Source organism: Neovison vison, chromosome 14 (assembly GCF_020171115.1).
Source record: "Neovison vison isolate M4711 chromosome 14, ASM_NN_V1, whole genome shotgun sequence".
NCBI lineage: Eukaryota > Metazoa > Chordata > Mammalia > Carnivora > Mustelidae > Neogale > Neogale vison.
In genome coordinates, this window is record NC_058104.1 from 16,479,301 (window position 1) to 16,506,994 (window position 27,694).

General features: G+C 40.0%; 1 protein-coding gene across 5 annotated transcripts in view; it reads right to left on the reverse strand.

The window, feature by feature from the left end:
* TPST1 (tyrosylprotein sulfotransferase 1) overlaps nt 1-27,694 on the reverse strand; it is a 118,600-nt gene that overhangs the window by 59,067 nt on the left and 31,839 nt on the right. For all 5 annotated transcript variants that reach the window (XM_044232682.1, XM_044232683.1, XM_044232684.1 and 2 more), the window contains exon 2: nt 23,456-24,401. In XM_044232682.1, coding sequence (XP_044088617.1) covers nt 23,456-24,300 — 845 coding nt within the window. In that variant the 5' untranslated portion in view covers nt 24,301-24,401. The remainder of the gene's footprint in view (nt 1-23,455; nt 24,402-27,694) is intronic.

Sequence of the window (27,694 nt, forward strand, 5' to 3'; positions counted from 1 at the left end):
GCTGTTTGCATCTGATCAGTGGACTCGGCTTGGTTTTTGGGTCCGGGGGTCTCCTCCTGAGAAGGGGTCCATTCCGGGGTGCTTGGAGCCCCGGGGGATCTTTCATTTGGGGGCTCGTCCGGGATGTGAGACCCCCACCCAGGGACCACCGACCCACTGTCAGGAGGTAAGCTGGCCAGCACTTTATTCGTTGTGTTTGTGGTTGTAGTTGGACCTGTTACTTGTGATTTCGCGTTGTGTCTATGGTGGTGTCTGGATCTGTTACTTGTATCTGTTACTTGTAATTTCGCGCACGCGTTTGGTTTTGGTTTGGGGTTCGATCGGATCCATTTGTATTTGGCGAGGGCCAGAAGGAGCTGACGGGCTCGGACTTCTCCCTCGCAGCCCTGGAAGACGTTCCAGAGGCGTTTGTAATCCCGCCGGGCGGGACATTTGGGTCCTTCGGGACATTTGGGCCCCGGTGCAGCGGGGCATTTGGAGCTCAGCCTGTATCAGAGAGATACGTGGCCTTGGTTGGAGAGGGGGAATCCGGACCCCCAGGATCTCCGCTTGAGTTTTTGCTTTCGGTTTTGTACCGAAATCGCGCAGCGTCCTTCTTGTTAACTGTTTTGTGTGTCTTACTTATTGTCCTTGGTGTTTTCTTTGACTCTAAAATGGGGCAAACACTTACCACCCCCTTAAGTCTCACTTTAGGTCACTGGAGAGATTCTGAGTTTCTCCTAATAGATGTGGGGGTTTCTCCCTCACTCACTTCCCATGTTAATGGCTATAACTGGAACCAACTGGGGTTGGTCTAACTCGAGACAGAGACCATAAGGAATATTCCCAAGCAGCTGCCGAAACTCTCTTTGTTTCGGGGAAGTTTCCCTGTGTTCTCTGGCCCGACTTGGACTGCTTAACCCCTCCCCCCTTGCTGGTGGGAAAGCATGGCATCTGCTCCTCTGTTGGGGCTTATGAGCTCTAAAACCGGGAATCCTTTCTCTGCCTCCTGGCAGCACTTTGTTTTCCTCTGTTTCCCCCTTATCGTGTTTCTGCACCAACGTGCGTGCAGCCTGCATGACTAGCCTCTCGATCATGCACCACGGCTCCTTCTCTCTCCACTGTCAAGGAGCAAGAAGAGCAGCCCCTGGACCTAACGCACCCCCACTCCAGATCTTCCCATGCATGTCTCAGATAAACATTCAAAGTGGAGTGGGCCCAGGTGAAACGTAAATCACTATTGGAACTAAGTTAAGTTTGTTGGTTTAATTAAGATAAGATGTGTCTTTGAAGTTACAGCAGTAAATGTGAAGCTTTTATTCTATCAAAGTTTATTGAAGGTCAAATAAGCTTGTGTTATTTATTAAAATTTGTTAGCAAAGAAATGACTAAACTGATGGTTAATTGTCTGTCTCAAAGTTCTAATGGGTAATTGCTGAAGTAGCTTTCAAAGTCTTTGGTAACCTGAAAGTTTTAAAGTTTTACTTGGATGACAAACGGAATTGAATTGTGGACATCTATATCTTAACCAAACAGGATAAAATGCTAAGTCATTAATTACTGGATGTAGATTTGTGCTTTTGACTTCTTAACTGCAAAGAAACTAAGAATATTTAAATCTGCTGGTAAACTTGTTTTCCACTTAACTGATTCATAAATTTGCCACCTGAAGAATTCTGTTGTAACAGTTCACAAATGGCTAATAACTAAAGGTGTTTCTAAGAATACAAAGTTCTGCTTAGTGTAACTAAGACTGATGGAAATAAGGGAAACTCTGTATGTAGGAAAGTAGGAGATATGTAAGAAAGATTTAAGGAATGGGAATACATTTTGTTGAAGGTAAGGGAAGGTAATTTTGTCCTCAATGAGATGGTTGTTTGGAAGGAAATAGCTTGGGACAAAACCTAAATGCAAAGGAAAGTTGTAGAAGGTTTATGAAGGGAAATCTTCAGAAAAGGAATTTTAGATATGGTCAGGACAGACTAAAAAGGAAGAAAAACAACCTCCAAGGTGATTTAATACTCTCCTGACCTGCCTCCACATAGATTATACTTCCAAGTAAAGTATAAGGGCCATTTGGCCTTGAGAGATTAAGGAAGAAGCCCAACCTTGAGAGACTGCGAAAACACCCGGTTGCCATCCTCCATTGCCTGTAACCATAGAAATTCACTCTAATCTGTAAAGAGTAAAAAGGGAGATTGATCACCTTCCATTAGCCAGAGATACCCAAAAGGGAGGGTATCCAACCTGTTTGAATCTGAAGAGTGCCTGACTGTGTAAATCTGTCTGTACGGCTTCACTGCTTCGGCTACGGAGTCTGAGTGGGCTGCACCCTGAGTCTCGCAGGGCGTCATATGGCAGAACGGTCATCTACTCCACGGAGTAGCCTGGTCTGGGGTTTATTTGGACAGGCCTTAGCTAAAACGCTCCCAAGTTCCTGTGAGGGATGCGAGCAGGACAGCAGGGGAAAGATCCCCCTCCCTTGTCTGCGACATCATTCATGATGGGAGAAAAACCCAGAAAACTCCTATCTTAAGACTGCACACTTAGAAATAAAATTAAAAAGGGAAAGACACTGGTATAAAAAAAAAAAAAAAAAGCTGGTTTTCTTTGTTTAAAAGGACAAAGTTTTCTTAGATTAATTGATCAGATAAGAAAATGTAAATGGTTTTCTCTTTGCCAGCCCAGAAAACCCAGTCTCTATGTTTTGTTTTATCACGTGTTTAACATCCCTAATTATATTTAGGCATGTGCTTTAAAACTTTCTAAGATTTTAGCAATTGTTGACAAGATTTAAACCAATGATAAACCTTGGGTTACATTTGGGAAAATGCTATAATTATTCTAGAGATTCTATACATTTCCTAAAGTTTTAAATGTTTTAAAAGATCATCGCTTGATATTATAATTATGAAAATGCTATGTGTCACAAAAATAACCTGATTTCCTTGCCAGCTAAATTGTAAACTCTTGTCTCATCAGCTCTAACCATATCCATTCTGAGTTTTTGTCATTTATAATTGTTTTAATTCTCTTCTAAATGAGTTTTATCTTCAAGGAGATTCATATAAAGGACTTTCAAGACAAATAGATATTTGATATACTTGAAAACCCTAAAACTAAAATGGGTAAGAATTTCCAAAACTAACTAAAGGTGCATTCACCAGATTTAATAACATGGGACTAAATGGACTACAAGATTATAGTGTTATGTCTCTTAATGTTTTGTCTTGTTTTAGACATTGCAGCTTCTCTAATGTTTGCTCTTCCAGACTAGGGATACTTTTTCTTAAGTTATCTGTAACTCACAGAGATGTAAAAGTGCTCAAGGCATTCAACTTTTCTCTCTATCTAAACCCTCTGAAACCAAAAGGTCTCAATAAGTATTCTTTCTTCCATTGCAATCAGTCATTTGCATAAGTTCAATAAGAATCTGTTCTCTTTGTAACAGGACAGCATTGGAAACTGGTTATTTTACCAAGGCTTTGACTGGAATGTCATAGTTGAAAAAGACATGCATAGACTCAGATATGACCAGACAGCTTTAAGGAACTAAGGTTGACTTTATGAAACCTGGAGCCATAAAGCCCCTTGGGACTATTGGCCTGATACCTTGTTTACAGAGTTCCCAGCAGCCTCACCAGGTGAGTAAAGAATGTCACTCCTTGGTAGGTGCAGAATCTCATGAAGAGGCATATGCCCAAATCGACAGGTATTGCTGGCATGCCTGATGGCAAGTATGTGGCTTGGCTTCTGGCCTGGAGAGGCTACTAGAAGTTCAACCTAGAGATTCCTTATAAGAAGTTCCAGCAAAGCAGATTCTAAAAGATCTATATGATCACACTCAACTGTTCTTGCTGAGCTTATGTAAATAATTAGGCCAAGTTTGTTGAAACTGGACTTGTTTCACAAGTGAATTAGTCCTGATTTGGCTATCTCTGGAAATGAGGGTTATCTTAGAGAGAAAAATTATATTTTAATAACACACCTTTATGGATATTAAATTCTAGATTCGATTGTCTTTAAATGTTTGTTTACCTAAGCTAAACAATTTGAGGTAAACTTCAGAGAAGTTACACAATAGCTTCTTTAATCAATCTTATTATCTTGTGGGTATATTAACAAGACCCCACGGCACATGATTAAACAACTGGAAAATGGGATTGATTCCCCTATAATTGTATAACTTAACTAACACCTTGTTTGTGGCTGGGATAATGAAATTGCCTAAAGGCCAGCCTATTGCACTCCATAGGATTAACTATGGACTTATAGAGATAATGGATGACCCCACTTTCTTTATGATTAGATCGGATGATGCATGGGGAACTCCCCTTATCTCTTGACAAGTTTTCTCACTTGCCAGTGATCCTCTGTAATCAGGATATTGTTAAGGCTGGACCACTCAAAGGTCTTCTTATTGGTTTCATCCCTTAGTCATATTTATCCTAGAGGCCACCTCTGTTGAGGTGCAATTGCAAACAGATGCTTTAGCGAAACCTAAAACAGCCCCTAACTAATGAGTTCACATCAGGTCCAGATTTTTCTTAGAATTCAAAGGCCACCAAAGAATGATGAAGGCCAACTAATTAAATATTGGGCTATACTTACAGATATGCCAGATGAATGACAGTTTACTGATGACAATAGTTTTCATAGAAAAAAAATAAGAAAAGCTAGGTATACCGTAGTGCTCACTAGCACTTTCCAATTGCCAAAGCCTAAGAATTAATATTTATACTGACTCCAAATATGCTTTCCTGGTACTACATGCCCATGGAGCTATTTGGAAGGAAAGGAGATTGCTATCAAGCCATAACTCCCCAATCAAATATAGGCCTAAGTTACAAAACCCTCCTTAACTTACTAAGGATGGTGTATATCAAATCTGGGATGCATATCTGTGGCTTACACCCACGATTGGACGGCTCAGTCAGAAGGCAGTTTTATGCTGGGAACAAAGAAATCATACGAGTGATATTTGGGCAAATAACACACGATATCTGGGATGGCTATCATTAGAAATGTGTTACCAAATAATAGTACTCCAGGCTATTAACTGGACAAGGTGACCTGGCATTAGATGGCCAGCTCCAAACAGAACCCACTGGATATGTGAAACAAACCTGTGGCCCTGGCTTCCTCCAGGGTGGATAGGTCGCTGTACCTTAGGATTTGCCTGGATTCATGGGCGCATTACTAAAACCATTACAACTCCAGCTAGTCTCCCCAACTTAAAACAAAGATGGATGCGATCTATTTTTTAAATGGTATAATCACTTAGCATCCATTTTTGTTCCATCTTTGTGACTAGAGGATGTCATGTGGCATATGTGCAATTATCAAGACAGAATGTTGTGTGTACATCCCAGACTATCACAAAAATGTCACAGGATTAATAAAGAATATAAATGCCCAGATTAAGGCTCTACAAGATCCCTCTCTCTCTTTTAGTGATTGGTTAAGTTCCTGGCTTGGAGGAGGGCTATGGCCAACTCTCCTTTTCGGGCTTCTCATTCTTATCGCCTTATTAACCTTAACATGTTGCTTTGTTCGCTATTTCTCTACTTGATGCCGAGACTCCATCGCTGCAATGACTTCACCACGACAGATGATCCTTACCATGCGCAAAGATACTTTTTCACTGTCAGCACTGGATTCAGCTGCCTCTGCCTTTCGTAACTCCCCTATACATTCCTCCACTGATCAATGTTGACCTGAGTAGGTAGGGACAGCTCTACGCCCCTATTCAGCAGGAAGAAGTTACAGAAGATAAGACCTTCCACCTTCAACCACCTTAAAGATTTAAGGGTCAAAATTGTTCAGGAGGCTGGCTGAAGAGGGAGCAGGGGCTGGCGCCTTGCACCCCCTCTCCACCCCTCCCCTTGATAATATGTATGACATTTCACAGGCACCCCTGACTGCCCTGAAAAAAAGAACAAATGTTTATATTGCAGAGATCACAGTCTTGTAAGGCAGGAGTCTCCCTTTGTTTGCAAATGTCCTTGAGATTTACAACAAAGAAGTTACCTTATCAATAGCCCAATTTCCAAAGACACATAACTCAGTTCCTCAAGCCCATCTGCAAGCCCTGCAGCTAGTACACCCTAACATCTGCAAGCTAGCAATGGGAACTCCAGCCAATTAGGACGTAGAAAATTACTTTGACCGCCTTCACAACCATCCCCCCCCCCGGGGGTGACTCGGGTTAAATCCTTGGGGAAGCTATGGGGACTGAAGTCAACAAAGTATGTTAAGAACACTTATGCCCCGTGTTTCACAGACCCAGAGAGTGGACCTACTGTAGTGGGACATCCCACTTTTATTGTCGCTATTGGGGCTGCAAAACCACTGGTGACACAGCAATATCAGCTAATTCGACAGACCGGATCCCAAACTGACCTGGTACAGGACCAGAGCGAATGGATATAAGATTCTATCCATGATAAAGAAAAAGGGGGGAATGAAAGACTCCGCATATAGACACCCCCCCCCCCCCAGCCATTGATTAACTAACTGCTTCTTGGCTTTTCTGTAATCGCTTGCCCTTCCCCTGTTAGACCCCTCCCCCAGTTAATTGTTTAACCACTCCCTTGCCTTTCTGTAACCACTTGGCTTTTAGGGGGTGATACTGGTCTCCTGTTTCAACAGGATACCTTATGCGCATAGTCACATAGGCAAGGGGGTCGCCTAGGTACGTGGGCCTAGTCACGTAGGCAGGATGTTTCTCTGCTGAGTAATAAGGTCCAACTCCCCCTCCTCACTCCCCCTCCCCACCTTTCTCTTCGCGCGCCGGGGTCCTTCAAAGCCAATCTACAAACACCGAGTATGCCTTACATTCAAACCAGCCAATAAGAACCTTGTAACTATGTTTCTGCTTCTGTACGTATGCTTTCGCTTCCCCAAACCCCATAAAAAGGCCCTGAACAAAGGGCTGGCGCGCGAGTCTTCCTAAGACTTGATCGCCCGCAGGTACCTGTGTCAACTCAATAAACCTCGTGCTGTTTGCATCTGATCAGTGGACTCGGCTTGGTTTTTGGGTCCGGGGGTCTCCTCCTGAGAAGGGGTCCATTCCGGGGTGCTTGGAGCCCCGGGGGATCTTTCAAAACAAGTTGAAGAAGGACATAATGGTGTAATTTTGATGTGGGGTCTGGGAGGGAATGATCAAAAAAGAATTCTTGAGATGTCTGCAGTGCAAAAGGGTTTTTTTTTTAAGGATTTTATTTATTATTTATTTGAGAGAGAGAGGTTGGGGGAGTACGGAGGGGGAGGGAGAGGGGAAGCAGACTCCCCACCAAGCAGAGAGCCCAATGCAAGGCTCTATCCCAGGACACTGAGATCATGACTTGAGCCAAAGACAGATGCTTAACCAACTGGGCCACCCAGGTGCCCCAAAAGGTAGTTTTATTAAAGCACAGGAACAGGACCTGTAGGCAGAAAGAGCTGCACTACCATTGTGAGGGGCAACTGATTATATACTTTTAAGTTGGGAAGGGAAGAGATAAAGAAGTTTCTAAAAGGAATTTCATGTTAGAGAAGATTTCCAGGATCCTGGAGGTCTGGCTACTGTCAAACAAAGGTTGCTTGCTACTTTTACCAAAGCATTAACTTTAAGACAGTTGGCTGCTGATTATCAAACAACTGTTGCAGGACAAAACTGATAAACTGGGAAATTAGCACACAAATTTATAAATGTTTCATGAACTCAGAGATATAGTGGTGACCAAAGATTTGAGTTAAAATTGAAGAGCTCTTGGGACACCTGGGTGGCTCAGTTGGTTGGACGACTGCCTTCGGCTCAGGTCAAGATCCCGGGGTCTCGGGATCGAGTCCCGCATCAGGCTCCCGGCTCCACGGGGAGTCTGCTTCTCCCTCTGACCTTCTCCTTGCTCATGCTTTCTCTCACTGTCTCTCTCTCTCAAATAAATAAATAAAATCTTTAAAAAATATATTGAAGAACTCTTAACTTTTAAAGGATCACACTAAAGTATCTATAAATAAAATGCTTCAAAATAATTCAGTGGGGCAGGGTGGGCTGGGTGGCTCAGTCAGTTAAGCACCTGCTTTCAGCTCAGGTCCTGATCCCACAGTCCTGGGACTGAGTCCCGAGCTGGGCTCCCTGCTCAGAAGGGAATCTGATTCTCCTTCTTCCTCCCCCGACGTGTGCGCTCTCTCGTTCTCTTTCTCTCTCACTCTCAAATAAATAAATAAAATCGTTAAAAAAAAAAAAAATTCAGGGGCACCTAGGTGTCTCAGTGGGTTAAAGCCTCTGTCTTCGGCTCAGGTCATGATTTCAGCTGTCCTGGGATCAAGCCCCGAGTCAGGTTCTCTGCTCAGTGGGGAGCCTGCTTCCCTTCTTCTCTCTCTGCCTGCCTCTCTGCCTACTTGTGATCTCTGTCTGTTAAATAAATAAATAAAATCTTTATTAAAAAAATTCAGTAGGAAACAATATCTGAAACAATTTAAAAAAACCAAATATGATATAAAATGCTGGAAATGCATGAAACACTGGAAATTAGGTATTAAAGAACAATGATGCCTGAGATGGGGAGCCAATAAGATAAGCCTTTATAACTGTCCCAGCTTACTCCACTGAGAGGTTTATAGGCTGTGGTACAACAGGGGAACCCAGAGAGAGCTTGGTGGATTCCACAAGTTAAGGAAATGGAGCTGAAAGACAGAAAACTTGTGTGGTTAGTTTGAAGGCCAATCAAAGAGGAGAAAAGTGCACAGAGAACTTGGGAGATCTGCTAAGGAGAAAGAGCCACCTGAAGAAATAACACAGAACTGTGTCCAGGGCTCACATAGGGCTGGGACTAGTACTTGTTACTACCACGTGGAATGGAAACACCCATAATTCAACAGATATTGGTAGTATTCTTAGGAAATTCTTGACTCCATACTGGGGAATAATTAGGCCTAGATGAAGCACTTCCTCTAACTTACCTAACAAATCATAAAACTAAAACACAAACAGATCAAACTATCCAAATAATTTAATTGCACTGCAGAACAAACCTTAAGAATATTTATATAAATACAAAATACCCAGTGTCCCAAAAAGGTAAATCCACATCTGGCACCCAATCAAATATTATCAGGCATGCAAAGAAGCAGAAAAATACAACAGATAACTAAGGGGGGGGGGGGAGAAACAGTAAAAACTGGCAAAGATACTAGAATAACAACAAATAAACACATTAAAATAATTATTCAGTATTCTCATGAAATTGAGTTATAAAAGTATATAAGACTTGTGTGACACTGTGATTTATAATAAGAGATATACTTTGGTCTTGACCGCCCATTTCTCCCACAGAACTCCTAAAACCCTTGGAATGTCTTAAGAATGGAGAGGGATACCATCTGTCCTTATGTTAATAAGCCCATAGGTAAACTAAGGACGGGGCTGGTTGCCAGGGGAACCAACCATGTGATATGAGGGTTGGAACTTTCAATTCCACTTCTTAACCTCCTAGAAGGGGAGAAGGCTTGGAGATAGAGGTCAGTCACCAGTAGCTAATCATTTAATCAATCACACCTATGTCATGAAGCCTCCCCAAAAGCCCAAAAGGAGGAGTTCAGAGAGCTTCCAAGTTGGTAAAGGCATCCACATACCTGCAGGGCGGCACACCTCAAACTCCACAGGGAGAAAAAGCTCCTGTTCTCAAGACCCTTCTAAACCTCCCCCTATGTATCTCTACATCTAGGTATTCATTCGTATCCTTTAATATCCTTTGTAATAAAGAATAAGTAAACTGGTATCCCGAGTTCTGTAAGTGGCTCTAGCAAATTAATGGAACCAACAAGGGAGCTGCAGGAATCTCCAATTTGCAGCCAGTTGGTCAGAGGCACAGGTGACAACCTAGACTTGTGACTGGCAAGTGGAAGCAGTCTTATGGGTCCAGTGGGACTGAGCCCTTAACCTGGGAAATATGACACTCTCCAGGTAAATAGTGTCATAACTGAGTTAAATTTGTGCCATATTTCATCAGTGTCCTTTGAGATTAGGAGAACTACTTGGAGGTGTGGAAAAAACACATATAAATAGAACACGGAAGATATAAAAGACCCAAATCAAACTGGGAATGATGAAAATTCTGAGTTGAAAAAAATACAAGATATTTATGGAAGATTAAATATATTTCGAACGATAAAATTAGTGAATATAAAAGACAAAGCAATAAAATAATCTGGAACAAAACACAGAGAGGAAAAAAATTTTTCTACTAAGATGACGACGTTCAGTTTCTCACTGAGCATGCAAGGAGCTTGGAAGTCGCCCCTCCACCCCAACAAGTAAAAAGCTGAACAAACTGAAAGAACAACATCTTAGATCTATCAAGTAAGTGAGGTCAGAAGGCAAACCCCCAAAGTGGGAGACAGACAGGTAGATACCAAGAAGTATGACTTACCAGAGCAGAAACCTCTAGGGAAAGCAGTACTGGGATGGAAAACCTAAACTACAGGGGGAGATGAACCATCACACTATAGACTCCAGGAAACAAACTGAGGGATTTAGAAGGGAGCGGGGTGGGGGACAGGCGAGCCTGGCGGTGGGGATTAAGGAGGGCATGGATGGCAGGGAGCACTGGGTGTTCTACGCAAATAATGTCATGGAACATTATATCAAAAACTCATGATGTACTGTATGGTGACTAACGTAACATAATAAAAAATATATATGTGTGTGAATAAAGAAAAGATTCTCTCTCCCTTTCTCTCTTCCATTCCCCTCACTCCCTCTCTAAAATAAAAATAAAAATAAAAATAAAATAAAATAATAAAATTTTTTAATAAAAGGAAAACCTGAACTATAGTTGACAAACTGCTGGAGACTCAGAGTAGGCAAACCTATGAGTTAAAAATTTGAGGGGCACCCCCCAGAGTTTTATCATCTGTAATACGACCAGGTCTCACTGTAAAAATCAGAGAAAAATCTCCTGCTTCTGTCAGGGATAGGAGAAAAGTAACCCTTTTGAAATATGCCAGAGCCTTTGTCCTTAATAAAGCCTGCCCTCAAAAGAAACGAACTGACCAGAGGCTGCCTGACCCGAGGGAAGGAAACTACTCAGTTTCAGTCCTCTCCAGTCATCCTGTCTAACCTAGGCACAGGGCAGGGGAAGGCAAAACAAAAAGGGTGCTTGTGAAGTTCATTGCTGAAGGGCACCAGTTAAGACAAGACCGAGACCTACTCCTCAGACCACAGAACGCCTCCTTGGCCCCCAACACCACAGCCCATATCACTTAAGAGCTCACCAGAGTTCCTCTCCCCCAGTACACATCACGCATGGCTTTCAACAAAAAAATTATAAGGCATACTAAGAGGCAAAAATCAGTTTGAAGGACCGGAAGCATCAGAACTAGATTCAGATACAGCAGTTATGTTAGAATTACAAGACCAGGAATTCAAACAACTATGATTAATGTGTAAGGGTTCTAATGGGAAAAGTGACAACATGTAAAAACTGAGATACTATACAGCACAGAGATAAAAATTCTAAGAAAGAAGAAATGCTAGGGATCAAAAGCACTGAAACAGGGGCGCCTGGGTGGCTCAGTGGGTTAAGCCTCTGCCTTCAGCTCAGGTCATGATCTCAGGGTCCTGGGATCGAGCCCCGCATCAGGCTCTCTGCTCAGCAGGGAGCCTGCTTCCCAACAACCCCACCCCTGCCTCTCTGCCTACTTGTGATCTCTGTCAAACAAATAAATAAAATCTTAAAAAACAACAACAACATAACAGACATGAAGAAGGCCTCTGATGGGCTCTTTAGCAGAGTGAACACAGCTGAGAAAAAAATCTCTGAGCTTTGTCAATAGAGGGTATGTCAATAGAAATTTCAAAACTGAAAAAAAAAATGAGAAAAAAGACGGAAAAGGGGGGTGCCTGGGTGGCTCAGTGGGTTAGAGCCTCTGCCTGTAGCCCGGGTCATGATTCCAGGGTCCTGGGATCGAGCCCCACATCAGGCTCTCTGCTCAGCGGGAAGCCTGCTTCCCCCTCTCTGTCTGCCTGCTGCTATGCCTACTTGTGATCTCTCTATCAAATAAATAAATAAAATCTTTAAAAAAAAAAAAAAAGATGACGACAGAGGAGAAAAAATCTTGCCTATACAGGAGCAAAGATAAAAATTACCTCCAGCTTCTCTTCAGAAACCAAGCAAACAATCAAAGTGGAGTGCAATATTTAAAGCCTTGATAGGGGGGAGGGGGCACCTCACATACTTATAATTCTGTATACTGTGAAACTGTTCCTCAAAAGTGAAGGGGAGGTGGTGGGTATTATAGAGGGCACAGCTTGCATGGAGCACTGGGTGTGGTGAAAAAATAATGAATACTGTTTTTCTGAAAATAAATAAATTGGGGAAAAAAAAAAGTGAAGGGGAAATAAAGACTCACAGACAAACATTAAGGGAATTTGTTGCCAGTGGACCTACCTTGCAAGGAATTTAAAAGAGTTCTTTAGAACTGGGCAGAAACTTGGGATCTACATAAAGAAAGGAAAAGCATTAGAGAAGTAATAAATGAAGGTAAATTCAAAACTTTCACCTTTCTTATTCTTTTTTTTTTTTTTAAGATTTTATTTATTTATTTGACAGACAGAGATCACAAGTAGGCAGAGAGGCAGACAGAGAGAGAGAGGAGGAAGCAGGCTCCCCGCTGAGCAGAGAGCCCGATGTGGGGCTCGATCCCAGGACCCTGGGATCATGACCTGAGCCGAAGGCAGAGGCTTTAACCCACTGAGCCACCCAGGCGCCCCCACCTTTCTTATTCTTAACGGATCTATTAGAGTTTGTTAAAATAATAATAGCAATAATGTATTTTAGTATGAATACTTATGTATAACTGAAATGAATCAAACCAACGATACAAAGGACAGAGAATAAATAGAAATATTTTGTTAGAAAAGGTACTTGCACTACCCATGAAGTGGTATAGTGTTACCTGCAGGCGAAAAGGCAACCACAAAAAAATTATTTTTTTAGTATAATTCGTATGCTAAGAAAGGAGAGAAAACTGAATCATATAAGAGGCTCAGTCAAAACTATAAATGGCAAAAAGAGTGACAAAAAAAAAACAGGAACAAAGAACAAAGCGATGAATAAAAACAAGTAATAATTATAGTAGATATTAATCCAACTATATCAGAAACACTCTGAACATCAATGGTCTAAATGTACCAATTAAAGGCAAGTTATTGTGAGAGTGGATCAAATACAAGATCCAACTATATGTTTGCTTCAAGAAACCCATTTTAAATATAAAGACACATATAGATTAAAGGTAATCTATACAAATAGATTAAAGATAATCAGGTGGATAAAGATATAACATGCTAACACCAATCAAAGGTAGAGTAGCTGTATTCATGATAATGGGATCAATTATTCAAGAAGACCTAATAATCCTTAATGTATAGGCACCTAACAACAAAGAGTCAAAAGACAAGAGGCAACAAAGGTCAGAATTTCTAGGAGAAATAGATTAAGTCCATTATTATAGTTGAAGAATTTAACACACCTCTATCAGAAATGGGCAGATCCTACAGGCAGAAAATCAGCAAGGATGTAGCTGAACTCAACATCATCAACCAACTGGATATAACAGACATTATTGTTTCTCTCCACAACAGCAGAATAAACATACCTATCTTAGGTTCACATGGAACCTACACCAAGATAGATCACATTCAGGCCATAAAAACAAATTTGAAGGGCGCCTGGGTGGCTCAGTGGGTTAAGCCGCTGCCTTCGGCTGAGGTCATGATCTCAGGGTCCTGGGATCGAGTCCCGCATCGGGCTCTCTGCTCGGCAGGGAGCCTGCTTCCTCCTCTCTCTCTCTCTCTGCCTGCCTCTCTGCCTACTTGTGATCTCTATCTGTCAAATAAATAAATAAATAAAATAAATTTTTTTTAAGATTTTATTTATTTATTTATTATTACAATGTATTCTTGTAAACTCCAGTGGAATTAAACTAGAAATCAATAACAGAAAGATAGCTCGTAAAACTCGAAATACTTCAAGATTAAACAACACATTTCTAAATAATACGTGGATCAAAGAATAATTTTAAATATTTTAAACTAAATAAAAATACAACTTATCAAAATACGTGCAATGCAGTGAAAACAGTGCTTACAAGGAGCAAAAGAAGTAACAATTAGAACAGAATTCAATGAAGTTAAAAACAAGGTATCAGGGGCGCCTGGATGGCTCAGTGGGTTAAAGCCTCTGCCTTCAGCTCGGGTCATGATCCCAGGGTCCCGGGATTGGGCTCTCTGCTCAGTGGGGCGCCTGCTTCTACCTCTCTCTCTGCCTGCCTCTGTGCCTACCTGTGATCTCTGTCTGTCAAATAAATAAATAAAATCTTAAAACAAACAAACAAACAAAAAACAAAACAAGATATCAATAGAGAAAATGAAAGCCAAAACCTGGTTCTTTGAGAAAAATCAACAGAATTGATACAATTCAGTGCTTTAAAAAAAAAAAAAAAAAAAAAAAAACCTGTCAAACCACAAAATTTAAATGCATATTACCAAGTGAAAACAGCCAATCTGAAAAGGCTACATACTGTATGACTTTAACTCTATGACATTCTGGAAAAGGCAAAACTATGGAGACAGTTAAAAAGACCAGCTGTTGCCAGGGGTTGGGAGCAGAGAGGGACAAAAAGGTGAAACACAGAGGATTTTCAGGGCAGTGAAACTATTCTGTATATAACTGTAATGGTGGATACAAGACAGTGTACATTTGCCAAAATCTACAGAATGAACACCACCACCAAGAGTGAACCCTACTATAAAATACGGACTTTGCATGAAAATGATGTATCACTGTTGGTTCGTTAACTATAACAAATGTACCAGTTTGGTTCGGGATTTTGATAGTGGAAGAAGCTTTGCATATGTGGGGGCCAAGAATATATGGAAACTCCCTGTACTTTCTGCTCAATTTTACAGAAATTTGAATTTAATTTGAACCTAAAATTGCTCTAGGGGTGTCCAGGTAGCTCAGTCAGTTAAGCATCTGACTCTCGGTTTTAGCTCAGGGTCCTGGGACTGAGCCCCGCATCCGGCGCTCTGCTCAGCAGGGAGTCTGCTTCTTCCTCTCCCTCTCTGCCTGCTCATTCTCTCATTCTCACTCTCTCCCTCAAATAAATAAATAAAATCTTAAAAAAAGACAAGCTACTAAGAGAAGCGGTTTGTAACATACATCAGATAAAATCTAGCAAAAAGAAAATGACAAAACCTATGCATTGGAAAATGGGCAAAAGTCACAAACAGGCATTTCACAAGAGAACCACAAATGGCCACTGAAAATATAAGGTGCTCTTCCAGGCATGTAAGGGTGGTTCAATATCCTCAAATCAATCAATGTAATACATTGCGTTAACAAGAGAACAGATAAAAACCATATGATAATTTCAATAGATGCAGAAAAAGCATTTCACAAAGTACAACATACATTCCTGGTAAAAAACATTCAACAAATTAGGCTTAGAAGGAACAAATCTCAACATAATAAAGTCCTGATACAACAAAACAAAACCACCACCGCTAAAATTATACTCAATGGTGAAAAACAGAACTTTTCCCCTAAAATCAGAAATAAGTCAAGGATGTCCATTCTTACCACTTTTATTCAACATAGTACTGGAAGTCCTAGCCACAGGAATCAGACAACAAAAAGAAATAAAAGACATACAAACTGGTAAGAAAGAAAGAAAACTTTCACTATTTGCAGATGACATGATACTACATACAGAAAACCCTAAAGACTCCACCAAAAAAAACACTAGAACTGATTAATGAATTCAGTAAGGTTGCAGGATAAAAAAACAATTTACAGAAATCCATTGCATTTCCTAACAGTAATAATGAAGTAGCAGAAAGAAAAAAAAAATCCCATTTACAATTGCACCCAAAATAATAAAATACCTAGGAATAAACTTAACCAAGGAGGTGAAGGACCTATATTCTGAAAACTATAAAACACTAATGAAACAAATTAAAGATGACACAAAGAAATGGGAAGATATTTCATGCACATGGCCTGGAAGAACAATACTGTTAAAAAGGCTATATTACCCAAAGCAATCTATAGATTTAATGCAATCCCTATCAAAACACCAATAGCATTTTTCATAGAACTAGAATAAACAATCCTAAAATTTGTATGGAAATCAGAAAAGACCCTGCATAGCCAAAGCAACCTTGGAAAAGAAAAGCGAAGCATCACAGCTCTAGACTTCCCGTTACATTACAAAGCCGTAGTAATCAAAACAGTATGGTAATAACACAGAAATAGACACATAGATCAATGGAACAGAATAGAGCCCAGAAATAAACCCACAATTCTACGGTCAGTTCATCTTCAACAAAGCAGGAAAGAATATGCAATAGGAAAGAGATAATCTCTTCAACAAATGATGCTGGACAAACTGGGCTGCTATCTGCAAAAGAATAAAACTGGACCATTTTCTCATATCATACATGAAAATAAACTCAAAATGGATTAAAGGCCTAAATGTAAGACCCGAAAACCACAAAAATCCTAGAAAAGAGCATACCTGACATCAGCTATAGCAATATTTTTCTAGATATGTCTCCTGAGGCAAGAAAACAAAAGCAAAAATAAACTACTGGGACTACATCAAAATGAAAAGCTCCTGCATAACAAAAGAAATAATCAACAAACTGAAAGGCAACCTACAGAATGGGAGAAGATATTTGCAAATGACAAGTCTGGGAAAGGGTTAGTATCCAAAATACATAAAGAACTAATAAAATTCAACACCAAAACCCACAAATAATCCATTCAAAAACTGGGCAAAGACATGAACAGATATTTCTCCAAAGAAGACATACAGACAAATGAAAAAATGCTCAGCAACTCATCATCAAGGAAATGCAAATCAAAACCACAATGAGATAGCACCTCACAGCTGCCAGAATGGCTAAAATAAAAAACACTAGAAACAACAAGTGTTGGAAAGGATACAAAGAAAAAGGAACCCTCAAGCACTATCGGAAGGACTGTCTTGTTTACACATCTGGACTTGGCTTTTTGCCTGCCTGGAACATACAAGCTGTTGGTTCTTTTTTAGGGAATCTTTAGGAGTGACTGGATTTTGGGAAGTTAATATCCTTTACCCTCTTTGGGGCCCTTACACCTGAGCGGGGTTATTCAATACTGCCAGAAATATTTATAATTAAAATTCTTTACCCAGAGGGAAAGAAACCAATTGAGGATAATATAGTTGGATAAGTGGATCAATGTATGATGTCATTTAAGTTACACCCCAATTCTTTGAGGAATTGAAAGCAACTGTCCTAATCTGGCAAATTGTTTGCAAAACAAAACTCGGCTCCAGAGGCAATTCAAAATTCACCTATCTTTTTACCAATTCCCAAACTCCTTTATCTCAAACAGCTTGTAAATTATTGGCTTTAGGAAAGCTAAAGTCCATCTTGGAGAAACTTACATTCTTTCAGTTCCTTGGAGTTAGAAACACAGCTCATATCACCTGACTCCAAAGGAAGAAAGAAAAGGGGAAAGGACTTTGTAAAATACAAACTGCTAAAAGGGCTCCGAGGCTCTGGCAGTCTCCATAGGATTAATTCCAGAGACAAAAACCTTGCAGATTTCTTGGAATCCCATCAGTACACAACCTTCCTCTGGTCCCCTCTTACTTTACAGAACTACAAGCTACTCTAAGCCTCTAAAGTCTTATGATCAAGTCTATCAACAGGCTGAAGAAGTGTATCCGGATCCCAATCCAAAGGTCACAGTTTAGAACTGGTGATTGGGCATGTTGGAAACAGGAGAGAAAAACAGCTCGAGCCCCACCTGGAAGGAACATTACCAACTGCTCCCGGCCACCGACACTGTCTGCAAAATTAGAAGGTGGTAAGCCTTGAGTCCGTATCACCCAGCTAAAGGCTCCACAGGACACGGAGCCCAATACAGACACTGCAGACCTTCAAATCAAATTATGAGGAAGATCAGTATCCATCGTCAAGACAGACTTCCACTCAAGACGATGGATCAGGATTGCCTACTTTAACAGATCCTGAAATCTTTCTCCTTTTCCTTTCCTTTACTCTGCCACTGGCCTAGAAAGATAAAGTCTTCATCTTTCTCTCTCAGGCCACTGATACAGGTGTCAACCTCTGGAATTTAGGACAACCTTTTATTTCAGGCTAGAAGAAAATCTAACTATGGTCCTAACTTTCTAGAAGCAAAATAAGGCACCTTATTGGTCAACTCCCCTGAATTTAAATCATGAGTTAAAAAGACCTATTAGGAGGCTTGCAGGATTCAGGATTCACTCCTTTTGGCAGGTCCTTATTTCCTCTGTTAGGGTTAGGGTGGGCCTCTGTAAAACTGACAGGGAGGGAAAACCCCATAAAGTGGTGGGTTGCAGTTGTGTGATAGCAAAGAGGCTCAGACCAAGGACTGTCCTTGAGGAATAATTTGAATGTAAAAAATGAACAAATAAAAAACTTGGTTCTTGGGGCGCCTGGGTGGCTCAGTGGGTTAAGCCGCTGCCTTCGGCTCAGGTCATGATCTCAGGATCCTGGGATCAAGTCCCACATCGGGCTCTCTGCTCAGCAGGGAGCCTTATTCCCTTCCTCTCTCTCTGCCTGCCTCTCTGCTTACTTGTGATCTCTCTCTGTCAAATGAATAAATAAAATCTTAAAAAAAAAAAAAAACTTGGTTCTTGTTCCTAAATGATTAAAAAAAAAGTCTTAATACCCCATCTAACTGCAGCTTCACACCCACTGAAATGTTAACCTTTAATCATTCTACATGGGAACTTCCTGGTCAGCACTAGCAAATTTACCGTTAGACCCCAGCTATTCCCCTTAGGAGGGCAATCTTGCCTAAAACAATGGTTTCTTTCCGAATAATTTCATTTTTCCCACTGTCTCTTTATCTTTAAAAGCCTTCCCTTTTCTGTAAACTTTTGGGGCTCCCCCACTAATTGCTAGATGGGCTACGCCCGATTCATGAATAAAGCCAATTAGTTCTTTAAAATTTACTGAGTTTATTTTTATTTAATACTATCTCTGTTCTGGATCTGATTTCTAGTTTTCTCTCTGCTTTACTTACTAGAAGTTTCAGAGTGTCAATTACTTTATTATATAGTATATTATATTGTATAGTACCAAATATTGTACTATTTTTTTCTCTTGTACTTACCACTGCTACTGTATTTTTCCTTCTAACCTCTTTGTGCTTAACAGTTCTACACCTTTTTTTCTGCCCAAAGGGCAGATAACTTCTCTCTGAATTGTAGTTATGATTCTTGTACCTGCTTCTGTTTAAGGGTTATCTTTATAGTGTTTTGTTTTTCTGGCTTTGCTCTTTTCACCTAGTAAATCTGTTTACTGATCCTAGGTTACTTGTTTATTTTAGTCGACCTTAAGTATACCTTGGTGCACTTTTCTGTTATTGTTACTGATGATTTTTATTTGTTCCAGGTAATTTCATAGTATCTGAAAGAGTTTAAAAGCAGGAACAATGCTGTATACACTAGTAATTTCCTGAATGTTCCCAGATGGAAATGACTGAAATTCCACAAATATTCCACAATTCATGAGACGAAGTTAATGTAAATAGCCTCAAACTTTATTTCCATTTCCTACTCCAATTATCTGAGAAGCAGGGAGGCAGTAGATACCATTCTATCATTAGCAAAATCCTACTACGTATTCAATCACTTGGAGAATTCTACTAGAAACCACCTAATTGCATAACTTATTTTCCTTAAAATGTACTCCTCCTTACCTTTCTATATAAACATTTCTTGAAAGATAAAGGCAAAAAGACATTTAGAAATGCTTCAATTTTTTTTCTACTCAATTATTTTGGAAGAAATAAAGAGATCAGTGAGCTCTGTATCATTTTTGGAGCCATAGAAATCAAGACTACAGCTCAATTTAATATAATGTTGAACAGTATGGGTAAATAATTTGTTAAAACAGAACACCGTATTCAAAGTATCAAAGGTACAACATCAGTCACTGGAGAAACTATTCTACTACTTCGCCTTGAAATGACTGCCTAAAAACATCCAGGATTAATAGTGTACCTAAAATTCTATAGCTGTATCTTAATGCAGACCTAAACTTATTAGCCAGCTAAAGCAATCTGTTTCTATCTCTTCACCACTCATTAAAACCTTTGATTTTATTTTCAGTTTTTTTTAAAAAAAGCTTAACTTATACACAGTAGTCTCTAATGAAGATTCCCTAAACCACCCCAGAATGAAAGAATGTTTTCTTCCACCAAATTCTTTCATAGAGAAACTCTTACATACATTAGCAAGTGATTAACTTATGCTCCTACTCAGAGAGCTGTACCTCTCTGACTGAAAATAACTGGAAATTTCTAAGCAAAGCAAAAAAAGCATTGCTTTTTTAGTTAACACAACAGGGGAGGTAGAACTGTGAAAGTTTTCCTTATCACTGTCTTCAATAATTTCTGCATATGTTCCTGGGTCATCTGGTAGTATCTTCAAGCCTTCAAAACTGCCTAAATATTTTTAGTACTTCAGGACTAAGTAATACCACAATAAGTATTAAAATACTTATTTTAAACAATTTTCCCAGAAAAAAAATATTTATAGGAAAGAATCCAAGTGTTATTTTGTTTTGTTTTTAGGTTTAAAAAATACTTGTACTGGTCCTAAAATTAAAAGGACTCAGAATACCAAGTGTTGGCAAAGCTGCAAAGCAACTAGAACACATTCCTGTATAATATAGCTGTACGTGAATGGTACAGATCCTGTGGAAAACAAGTATCTGTTATCTGTATCTGTTAAGGACATCTAAATATGGAGATACAGAGATGTCCTATGATCCAGCGATTCTACTCACTGGCATATACCCAAGAGAAATTAATGCTCCCTTCACCAATAGTAATGGACAGGAATGATCTTAGCCACTTTACCTGTAATAGTCCCAAACTGGAAACATCAAATGTCCAGCAATGTAACAATGGATAAACTGTTATATTTATATACTAGAATATTACATAGTAATGAAAAAGAATCAACTGCTGCTCTTTACAAGGTTATGGGTAAATCTAAGGTTCAATGGAAGTAGCCAGGCAAAAAATAATGAATAGGCATGCTTGCATTATATGAAGTTCAAAAACAAGCAAGACTATTTCTGAACTTCACACATGACATCAGAGCCCCTTGGTGACAGAGATCAGAACAGTGGTTTCTTTTGGGTTGAGGAAGATGTTAACCAAGAAGAGGGATAAAGGAGCCTCCCGAGCACTGGCAATTTTCTATATTTTTATACGGATGGGGATTATACAGGTGTATACAGATGTAAATACATATCAAATTGTACACTCAATATCTGTGCATTTACTTATAGGTATGCCTTACTTTAAAAATAACTCATATGATACCAAGAATCTTGGAATAAACATTGCAAGGTCTAGTCATGGCTCTGCCAGGTTTGATTCTTGACAAGGTGCAAAACCTCAGTGGGTCTCCATGCCTCAAACTGAATGCTAAGTAAGGTCTCTTCCCCTTCTAAAATCCATTTATTTGTAGTTTCTATGAATTTCCTCAGTCTCCATGTTTGCCTTAAACATAGTAATTATATATGTAAAATGATCTTTTCCTTATTTCCACCAAAATCTACCTTGAGCATATCTCCTTAATCCCTACTTGGACAGACTGGGAGTGGGTGTGGGGATGTCTATCAGGTTTATTTTATTTTATTTTTAAAGATTTTATTTATTTATTTGTCAGAGAGAGAGGGAGAGCGAGCACAGGCAGACAGAGAGGCAGGCAGAGGCAGAGGGAGAAGCAGGCTCCCTGCTGAGCAAGGAGCCCGATGTGGGACTCGATCCCAGGACGCTGGGATCATGACCTGAGCCGAAGGCAGCTGCTTAACCAACTGAGCCACCCAGGCATCCCTATCAGGTTTATTTTAAACCACTAGAAGGAAACAGCATCAGAATATCTGAGCCATGGGGTGCTTGGGTGGCTCAGTGGGTTAAAGCCTCTGCCTTCAGCTCAGGTCATGATCCCAGGGTCCTGGGATCGAGCCCTGCATCAGGGAGCCTGCTTCCCTTTCTCTCTCTCTCTCTGCCTACTTGTGATCTCTGTCTGTCAAATAAATAAATAAAATCTTTAAAAAAAAAAGAGTATCTGGGCCAAAATTCAAGCACATAAAGTGAAATGCTTACCTAGGAATACAGGTGATTAGAAATTAGTTACGGTCTATTATCTGGAAAGAACAATAAACTATGATGACAGTAGCTAGGACTATAATTTCCTTTGAATCAATAAAAATAAGCCATTAGAGTGATAATACCTAATAATTTATAGTCAATACCCCGTAAGCTAAGTGCAGAAATGCAGCTGTTCCTTTCAAATTATCTAGATCAGGAATTAATACTCAGTGCATAAGTTCTATACACTGAAAAAAGGAATCAAGAAGACACTCCTTGGTAGGAGGAAGCAGGGTACCTAAGGGAGAAGTACACTGTTTTATCTTTTCTTTCTTTCTTTTTTTTTTTAAACAGCAGGTACCTGTTTATTACCTTTATAAATAGAAAAAAATAAAACTTACTTACACCCAGCTTTTCCCCGTAAGGAGATGCTACCTGAATTAAGTAGTTTCATTTTATATCCTTATTCTGGGTACATAAGTCATCAAATCACAATGTCAGATCAAGTCAGAGCACCCCAGTCACCACTTCATAAGAAAGGGGAAAATGCAATGGTTTTAGAAGTATTTGAATCTAAGGCATTTCCCGTACAGATGGATTATGGATTAAGCTTCCAACCTGTGGAGTTCTCTACCTCTACATAAAAATCAATACCCTTCAGATGACAAAAGAATTACTACATGTTATGAAATGTCATGGAAAACAGCACTAGCCCACTGAGACCAAGGCATGGATTCTAATTCTGGTCTTTCCATCTAAATTTGAGTCAATCATTTTTACTTTCTGATTCACTTTTCCAACTTGTAAAGTGAAAAGGACTGGGTTAGATCATCTTAGCCTTTATTTTTCTCTATTACTAAAAATTCCTAAATGCTTAGAATTCACCACTTGCTTACCAACATGTGAGAAGCTTCTCATATTAACCTTAATCCACACAAAAAGCCAACTATCCTTATTAATAAGAGTATCTAGAAATTAGAAATCAGGAGTCACTAAAATTGAATGATGGACATTAAGGCCTAAGGTCTGTGAAAAAGACCTTTATCTGCTATAAATTGGGTTTGCTTCCATCAAAAAAATAAAAAGGACCACAATTCTAAATATACAGATGAACTAAATAAATGAAAAGGTCTACAATGAGCTAGCTAGAGAATTTTTTTTTAAACTCACTGATGAAGTTGTATCTATTCCAAAAGAGAGCTGGAGTTTCCACACATACATACACCCCTTTATTACCTGAATATAGGGTAATAAAAATAATAATGGCATCTACTCACTTTGACAGAGACACTCCTCCAGCCTTCCCAATCATCTCCTCATGATGTAATACTGAGTGGTTCCATGGAATCTGAAGGAACTTTAAGAGTGTTCTCATCCACCGTTCAGGATGCAAGACAAGTTGTTCATAGTGAACCAACATGCATTTTTTATAGCCAACTTCCATACACTGGTTATACATGGTCTCTATGGCGCGATTCCATTTGGTCAAACAGTCTCTGTAACTGTTCAGGTCAAACCCAGCTATGGTAACTTTCCGAGAAATCATTGAATGTACTGATGCCCGGCCATCTCGGACCATCAGTAGAAATTTGGCATTGGGGAATAACCTAGCAAGGTAAGTTAAGGATTTCAGGGCAAAGGGATCTTTATTACATAAATAAGGAGCTGGTTCTCCGTGCTTAACAATAATCTCTAGTAGGAAGGCTTGCATGGCAGAATCCAGCACTTCATCGGTGACACCAGCCTCATCCAAGCGTATTTTCTCTTTACTTGACCGCGACCACATCTGCTTCAGGGCCAGGATTCGGGGAATCACCCTGGTTTCCTCTCCACAGCGAATATCGGGGTGTGCATCTAGCATGGCCCTCATGAGTGTGGTTCCACTCCGAGGCACACCTCCAATAAATATCAAAGGCATATCTTTGTGATAGGCAAAGGTTTTATTGGCTTTGACATCCAGGCCAGTTCGCACAGTGGTCTTTATGCTCTCCAATTTGAGGGGCTGGCTACGTTCTTCTATTCGGTGATGGCATTCCATGGCGTGTTGGCCCAAGTAAAACACAGTCACAGAACTAATCACCAGACATGCCAATAGTAAGTTCTGCTTCAGTTTTCCAACCATCTTGATGTGGTTATCTTGTTATTAAACAGATAGTCTGCTCAAAATAATTTTCAGAAAATGTTCAGGCCATGGAGATTCTGTTGCAGAAAGCAGATGAACATCTAATGGGAAAAGGAAAAAGTTATTTTATCCTCACATTAAGACTGTTTACCAAAAAAAAAGAAATTGTTTACAACTTAGTCATCAGTGATCACCATTACATTTTAGCTAGAAAGAAGCTGAAGCAGTCTTAAATACTGTGATATTCTTGGAACATAAGTATACACAAATGAAAGCAAAAAGAAATCATTTCTAATCAGAAACAGCTTTTCTTAAGGTAACAATTCTGAAGCTGGGGTGCCTGGGTGGCTCAGTGGGTTAAAGCCTCTGCCTTCAGCTCAGGTCATGATCCCAAGGTCCTGGGATCGAGCCCCGCACTGGGCTCTCTGCTCAACGGGGAGCCTGCTTCCCTTACTCTCTTCTCTCTCTCTCCCTCTCTCTGCCTGCCTCTCTGCCTACTTGTGATCTCTGTCTGTCAAATAAATAAATAAAATTAAATTAAAAAAAACCAACCATACAATTCTGAAGCTAGGTACCTTACAGAGAATGCCAAAATAAAACTATTTGTATCAGTGAATCATGCAAATATTTAATATATCCAAGTATGCCTGCAATCTAACCACTGGCATTCAGATTTGCTTCACCCCTAAGAAGTCATTTTCCTCCATTCTACTCTAAAGAAAAATTACAGAAGAAATATACAACTGCCAAAACTTTAACAAAGATTCAGTTTATTTATCCCGCAAGTCATTTATTTAGATACTACAGGCCAGATACTTGGGCTTCGCTGAGGATAAGCTTTGACAACAACTACAATGCAGTGACTCCTGCTCTCAGGAAACAGTCTCATGAACCGACAGATGTGCAAACGATGACAAAACGCACCCAGAGCCTTGTTAGAACAAGCCAACAGGACAAAGACAGTATAATGAAAAGAAGTACATCAGTCTACCAGAGGAAGCTATAAAAGCCTCAAAAGAAAGTAAGAGGAAGGGGTACTCTCAGCAGCAGGAACCTGTGTACAATTTCCTGCACACAATGAACGACAGAACACAGCCCAAGAGGGAGGGTACTCTCAGCAGCAGGAACTTGCACAAAGACATGACCGAACACAGCATGTTTAGGAAAGAAGAAGTCGTTCGGGAGAACTGGTGAGCAGTGTGTGAAGACAATTATGCAGTCATGACTGGCGAGCTCCGTGCCAGCAAAGAGGCGCATGGAGGCAGAGAGGAGACATGAAAGGAATGATAGGAAGGAAGGCACCAGCGCAGATGGAAACCACCCGAACTCTGAGTGCGCTCCTCTACGCACATGAAGATCCACCAGCAGATGAAAGGTCACACTGTCTTAAGACACTTGAGCCCAATCACTGTCCACTAAGCTACACTGACAGGAAGGCAGCCCCTAGAGAGCCATGCTTAGAAATGAAAACAATGTTGAGTGTGCGGGTGTGCATTTGAGCAGCTCCATCAGCACAGATTTACATGAAATGTCCACACAGGGCAAATTTAGGGAGACAGAAAGCAGAGGTTGGAAGCAGGAATTTAATGACGTAGGCATGAAGTGACTTTTTGCAGGAATGGAAATGTTCTAAAACTGGACTGCTGTGTTAGTTATACACCTCTAGAAAACTTAATAAAAAATCACTGAATTGGATGCCTACAATGGTAAATCTTATTGTATATAAGTTATACCTCAACACAGCTGGTTGTTTTTTTTTTTTTTTAAAGAATACTTTCCTAGAAAAATATTTTGAGTCTCAGTAGGATACACTAAGATCTGGTTTTTGTTTACTCATATATCCATTCCTTTCATTGCGTGTCTGAACACATATTATGTGCCAGGCAATGTACTGTACTATAAAGCTACAACATGGGAAAACAAAGTGAGAATACATGGAGATTAAACGATCAGCTTAATAAGACAGCAAAGAAAGGGCGCCTGGGTGGCTCAGTGGGTTGAGCGGCTGCCTTCGGCTCAGGTCATGATGCCGGACTTCCAGGATCGAGTCCCGCATCAGGCTCCCCGCTCCTTGGGGAGTCTGCTTCTCCCTCTGACCTTCTCCTCTCTCGTGCTTTCTCTCATTCATTCTCCCTCAAATAAATAAATAAAAATCTTTAAAAAAAAAAAAAAGACAGCAAAGAAAAAAGCACTGATTAAGAACACTAGTAGTAGGGCACCTGGGTAGCTCTGTTGGTTGAGCGTCTGACTCTTGATTTTGGCTCAGGTAATGATGTCAGGGTCATGAAATCGAGCCCTGCATGGGCTGTGCTCTGGGTGTGGAGCCTATTTAAGATTCTCTCCCCAACTCCCTCTGCCCCTCCTCCCCGACCCCTGTGCTCTCCTTAAAACAACAACAAAGAACACTGGTAGCAACATAGCACTGAACTATCTATACAGAAAACTGCATCCATGATATAAAAGACACACTTACGATGTTATAAGAGTATTCAGTTTAAAAGGGGACAGATGTTTTTTATAAACAGCAAAATTGCAAAAGTAAGTTGCAAAATTAAGATTTAACCCTAGAATAATAATATTTTGGTTAAAAATTATAAGCATAAATGAAGAAAACATTGCTGAAATGGAAACAAATTATCTATAGATGTGAGGACCAACATTTTAAGCAAAATAAATGACAATAAACCCAATCTGGACATATTCTTGCAATTTCAAATAACCTTCAATTTCAAGTGTGAAGAAAATACTTCTGCGGGCTTTCAAAGAAAATAAGGACCAAAGGATCAAATAATAACCTGGCATCAGATGTATCTACCACACTAAACGCTTACCCTCTGGTTTCCTAGTAGTCACCATTCTTTATTTTTCAAATTAAAAAAAAATAATTTTTCAAGTAAATAAAAAATAATATTCAAATAAATAAATAAATTCATTTTTCAATGAATATTTGTTATTTTTCAGAGTGGGTAAAGAAAAACAAATATTTTTAAAATAACAGGAACAGGGATGCCTGGGTGGCTCAGTCAGTTACAGTTTCTGCCTTCAGCTCAAGTCATGATCCCAGGGCCCTGGGACTGGGTCCTGAGTTGGATTCCCTGCTCAGCCGGAAGCCTGCTTCTCCCTCTACCCCTCCCCCTTCTCCCGCTCATGTGTGCATGTGCTCGTGCACGCTCACGCGCGCTCTCTCTCTCTCTCTCGTGCGCACACGGGCGCAAAATATAAATAAAATCTTCTAAAATAATAGATAATAGACTACCTAAAAAGATTACATTTAGGTAGAGATCTGAACAGTGAACAGGATATAGGCGAAGTGAAGAGAAGAACATTCTAAGCAAAAGCAAGTGGATATGCAAAAGTCCTGCAATGGAAGGCCAGTTCAAAGCCTTTAAAGAGC